The sequence below is a fragment of the Eubalaena glacialis genome, chromosome 14, assembly GCF_028564815.1.
Source record: "Eubalaena glacialis isolate mEubGla1 chromosome 14, mEubGla1.1.hap2.+ XY, whole genome shotgun sequence".
Taxonomy (NCBI): Eukaryota; Metazoa; Chordata; class Mammalia; order Artiodactyla; family Balaenidae; genus Eubalaena; species Eubalaena glacialis.
The window spans coordinates 91587948-91593415 of NC_083729.1; the positions used below are offsets into that span (position 1 = coordinate 91587948).

Below are 5468 nucleotides of genomic sequence, written 5' to 3' on the forward strand. Positions count from 1 at the left end.
CTGCGGCGGCGGCTGCTGCTGCTGACCAAGGCCGGCCGGCGACCCCCGCGCCCTGCCCAGCGGCCTTGCAGCTGCAGCCGGCGGCCGCGGCTGCGGCGGCGGGGGCGGAGGCGGCGGCGGCGGCGGGGCCGGCGGGGGCCCGGGGCGGGGGCGGAGCGGGGGGAGGCGGGGGGGGCGCGGCGGCGGCGGCGGCGGCGGCCGCGGCCGCTGCTGCGGCGGCGGCGGCGGTGGTGGCGGCGGTAGGGTGGCGGGAGCGGAGCGGGATGGCCACGGCGGCCTCTAACCCCTACCTGCCGGGGAACAGCCTGCTAGCGGCCGGCTCCATCGTCCACTCGGACGCGGCGGGGGCCGGCGGCGGCGGCGGCGGGGGCGGCGGCGGCGGCGGCGGGGCGGGCGGCGGCGGCGGCATGCCGCCCGGCAGCGCCGCCGTGACCTCGGGTGCCTACCGGGGGGACCCGGCCTCCGTCAAGATGGTGCAGAGCGACTTCATGCAGGGGGCCATGGCCGCCAGCAACGGCGGCCATATGCTGAGCCACGCGCACCAGTGGGTGACGGCCCTGCCCCACGCCGCCGCCGCCGCCGCGGCCGCCGCCGCCGCCGCCGTGGAGGCGAGCTCGCCGTGGTCCGGCAGCGCCGTGGGAATGGCCGGCAGCCCCCAGCAGCCACCGCCGCCGCCGCCGCCGCCGCCGCCCCAGGGCCCCGACGTGAAGGGCGGCGCGGGGCGCGACGACCTGCACGCGGGCACCGCTCTGCACCACCGCGGGCCGCCGCACCTCGGGCCGCCGCCGCCGCCGCCGCACCAGGGCCACCCCGGGGGCTGGGGGGCCGCCGCCGCCGCCGCCGCCGCTGCCGCCGCCGCCGCCGCCGCGGCGCACCTCCCGTCCATGGCCGGGGGCCAGCAGCCGCCGCCGCAGAGCCTGCTCTACTCGCAGCCCGGGGGCTTCACGGTGAACGGCATGCTGAGCGCGCCCCCGGGGCCGGGCGGCGGCGGCGGCGGCGGCGGCGCGGGCGGCGGCGCCCAGAGCCTGGTGCACCCGGGGCTGGTGCGCGGGGACACTCCCGACCTGGCCGAGCACCACCATCACCACCACCACCACGCGCACGCGCACCCGCCGCACCCGCACCACGCGCAGGGACCCCCGCACCACGGCGGCGGCGGCGGCGGCGCGGGGCCCGGACTCAACAGCCACGACCCGCACTCGGACGAGGACACGCCGACGTCCGACGACCTGGAACAGTTCGCCAAGCAGTTCAAGCAGCGGCGCATCAAGCTGGGCTTCACGCAGGCCGACGTGGGGCTGGCGCTGGGCACCCTGTACGGCAACGTGTTCTCGCAGACCACCATCTGCCGCTTCGAGGCCCTGCAGCTGAGCTTCAAGAACATGTGCAAGCTCAAGCCGCTGCTGAACAAGTGGCTGGAGGAGGCGGACTCGAGCACCGGCAGCCCCACGAGCATCGACAAGATCGCGGCGCAGGGCCGCAAGCGCAAGAAGCGGACCTCCATCGAGGTGAGCGTCAAGGGCGCGCTCGAGAGCCACTTCCTCAAGTGCCCCAAGCCCTCTGCGCAGGAGATCACCAACCTGGCCGACAGCCTGCAGCTCGAGAAGGAGGTGGTGCGGGTCTGGTTCTGCAACCGGCGCCAGAAGGAGAAGCGCATGACGCCGCCCGGGATCCAGCAGCAGACGCCTGACGACGTCTACTCGCAGGTGGGCACCGTGAGCGCCGACACGCCGCCGCCGCACCACGGGCTGCAGACAAGCGTGCAGTGAAGGCCCGGGCGCAGCGCGGAGCGGGCCGCCGCCGCCGCCGTCGCCGCCGCTGTCACGCCGCCGCCGCCGCGGCCGGGCAGGCCGGGCCGCCCTCCCCTCCTCCCAGAGACAGGCCTGCCCGCCCTCGGGGGGAAAGGAGAGGGACGCACCGAGGAGACGTTGTTTGAAGTCCAAGGAAGGAGGGGCGAAACAAACAAACAAACAAAGCCTAGAAATGCCCAGACTGTTTTATATACACGACCGTGGCAAAACCGGAAGAGAAAAGGGGGTGATCGTGAGATCTCGTTTCTACTCTGGTGGGGGCTCGTTTTGGGGGTTTCTTTTTAAAGAAAGGTGAACATGCCTAGCGCCCCAAAACTGCGCTCGCGAGGCTTTTCCCACCCTGAGAAGTCCTACGGGGCGACGGTGGAGAGCACTTAGCACCTGCCTCGTCCTATCCTCTTAAAAAAACAAACAAACATTTGTTTAAAAAAAAAAATGCCCCTCCCTCCCACCTCTTCCCTCCAAAGGGCCGCCCCCCGCCCCTCGCCTCGAGAGATCCACCGAAACTTTGTTTCCTGGGAGCGACCAGAAAGCAGGCAGAGGCACCGGGTTTAATCAGGGGTGACTCTATGCTCCCGGACCCTGTTGTTCTTGTCCATATCAAAGTCATTTGGGGACAAACAAATTGACTATGAAACGGGAAGGAGAAAAAAAAAGAACAATCTCTGGAAAACAAGAAATATATATATATACATATATGTATTCACAGCTTCTGAAATTAACAGACTGATAGCAAAGCCAAAAGAAAAAGAATACGTATCCTCAAAGTAACCTTGGAAATAAAAGCATCTCGGAAGAGCAGAGGAATGGGCGAGGGAGCAGGGGATGTCCAGCGGCCAGTGGGAGAGGCCCCGGCGAATCCGGGCGCGGGCGGGCGGACAGGGCGCGGAGCGAGGCCCGGCATCCAACCCCGGCTTATCGGCTGCCGCTCCGATGGGTGGACGACGCCTAAAGATGCCACCGCTAATATTTTTTTTATTAATATTTTTTATTTTTTATTTCTGGACTGACTCAGATCAAGGGATTTAGAAAGACAGCACTTCTCCGGACTCTTCTCCTCAATCCGTTGCCAACTTTGATTGAATGGGTGCTGTGGATGTGATTATATAATACTGCCCTTTCCAAGCAGTGTTTTTGGTAGGTTTTAATAAACAGACTTTTCAAAAGACGGCAATATAGAATTGTTAGATCCGTTGTTGATCTAAAAATATTTGCTTTATATTTTCATTAAATGACTTCTTTTAATATTTTATTCAGAATACTTATGAACTGCTGCAAAACGGTAATTTATTTTTCCCCAGATCTTGTATTACGTGTTTTTTTCAGACGAGCACAAATCAAAATGAAATGAGAATATGGACAGTTGCTAGGTAATAAGGGTATCTTTTGATGTGATCATTTGATTGTAATTTAATTTGAGTAGTGATTCCATAAGAGCTGATCGAGAAAATAAATTTGTTAGAATGAAATAGTCTGTGTCTGATGCATAAACACTGTGTGGGAAGAAAAGAGTCCTTTAGAAAATATTTTTTTACAGTGCAAATCCTTAAGGGATAGAGCTGAGGAAGCCATCAGCTCCACCTAAGGTACATTTGCAAATCTAGAATAAAAGGCAATGACAGAAACCGCTGGTAATTGACAAAGTAGTCACTCCTTGTTAGTCTGTTAATTTCACAAAATTTGTCCCTCCCTTAATTTTAGTGGGTGTTTTTAGTGTTTTTAGGTGAGATTGTCTAAATGCTAGTCCTTTTCTCAGAGATACCTGTGTCCTTTATCATCTTTATCAGAATGTTGGACTACATCCCCAGTAAAAATGTGCCAACTGGTTATTAATGGTGAACAGAGTCCCTCACCACCACCACCAAAGTTTAGCCTCTCTTTTCCCTCTCATCTCCCCTCCCCCACCATATTGCTACATCTCTTTCCTCTTTTTTCTGAAGACTAATAGTGGTAAAGAATAGCTTACAAGTCGATGAAATATTTTTATATCGATTACTTCCCATTAATAACTATATGTAATTAAGTTTAAATTATTAAGCCGTTTTGGGGGGGGTTGTTTTGTTTGTTTTCTCTGTAATGGAAGAATGTAGTTCTAAACTCCTGATTGTGGTCCACACTGCATTACCCTCAGTGTGATCACCAGGTCAGACTTAAGATTCTACCTTTCTGTGTTTCCGTCTTTCCCCAGTATGATTCTATATTTTCTTTACCGGTGCTGGGGGTTTTCACTTTTTGATCACTCTTTGGATACACCCTGCAGAGCGGTCACATTTATCAAGTTAATGTATCAATATTTACAATGTGGGAAAATGAAAGTGTAATGCCTCAGGTTGTAAGTAACAAGACGCAAAAGGCTCTGCTTCCTTGAGTCCCTTCGTATTGTACTTAAAAAAAAAAAAGTATTTGGGGGTGATAAAGCAATGATTTTGTAGATTAGTTTCCCCCTAATCTCATTGAGCTGTCACTCACTTTTTGCATCTTCTCTCATCTTTACTCCCTCTCCCTGTGATATCAATGCAGGGGTTAAAAAACCCGGAAAACTGTGAGAGCAACAAGGAACAGTTATTTCTTCCAGACAGACCCTGTGTCACTTTCATAAATCAAGCCCAGCCAGATGGCCGTGTATTGGGTTGCATTATTTTAAACACCAAATCGTACTAAAAATCACAATCATTTTGATTTGTGAAATCTGAAAAAGGCCATATTTATTAAACAGAGAGCAGGGAAAAAATGAAAACAAGAAACCACAATTTACTTTTCTTAGCCTTCTCGTTTCCTATTTGTCTTGCTATTGTAATCTCTTTGCCCAGCATATTTACAACCTGGAGTGGGGGGGGTGGTGACAAACTTTTATCATTTTTTGAGGGTCTACAGGGGCAAGCACGGAAGGCCTTATTGGAAAGCTGAGGACTGGGTGTGGTTGTTTTTATAGGGTGGATGCTACTGGCGCGGGAGATGAAAACCTATGTTCCCTACAGGACTCGGAGTGGTTGATGAGACAGAGAATGGGTCTATTTCAAATGTTAGGAGGCATTTGCTTACTTGATTTGGCTGACAACAAAAGAACTAACATTGGATTTCACCCTGTTTTCTATTAAAAAGTAACCTTTGCTGTTTACTTTGGAAGAAGCTCTGATTTAGAGGTAGCAAAGTAACTTAGAGCAGCTGGGAAAGCTGGCCCATTTTATTCCATTATTTTGTAGTTTTTTAAAGTGAGCTCATGCTTGCACTCCATATTTTTTTTAAAAAATCAACCCTTTGAATGTATTTACAAAATGAAATTCATGGTTGGAAAACAAGTGAGGGCAGATACAACTGAGAGGTTTTGTGCTAAGACTTATATTGTTACACATGTAAATAATGAAAATATTGTTATATATCACCAGATCTTTTTAATGAATTTGGTCATTGTGTTCCTTTGTAGTGCAAGTGTCTTGTGCTTCGTCAAGTGTTCGTTTGTTTCCTCCATTTCAGCCCACCCCCTCCTCCCCTTCCAACTCAGAGGAAAGTGACAAAGTTCTGTTCCATCAATCTGGCTAATCCCAAGCTAGGCCCATTTATAGTTTGCAGTCTCCCGTGGCTTCTGATCAGTTGTCCAAGCTACAGCCATCTCATTCACCCAACCATCTTCCCCTGCAAGTCTGGGTGATAAATCAT

The 5468-nt window shown here is 54.0% G+C and overlaps 1 protein-coding gene across 1 annotated transcript; it reads left to right on the forward strand.

The window, feature by feature from the left end:
- Window positions 1-237: 237 nt before the first annotated feature.
- On the forward strand, window positions 238-5193 carry POU3F3 (POU class 3 homeobox 3). The gene has a single exon (XM_061210998.1). The coding sequence runs from the start codon at window positions 264-266 to the stop codon at window positions 1767-1769; it is 1506 nt and encodes a 501-aa protein (XP_061066981.1). The 5' UTR covers window positions 238-263; the 3' UTR covers window positions 1770-5193.
- Window positions 5194-5468: the final 275 nt, after the last annotated feature.

Excerpts from the sequence above, each read along its gene's own strand:
- POU3F3 (XM_061210998.1), top strand. The coding sequence starts at position 264 with ATGGCCACGGCGGCCTCTAACCCCTACCTGCCGGGGAACAGCCTGCTA.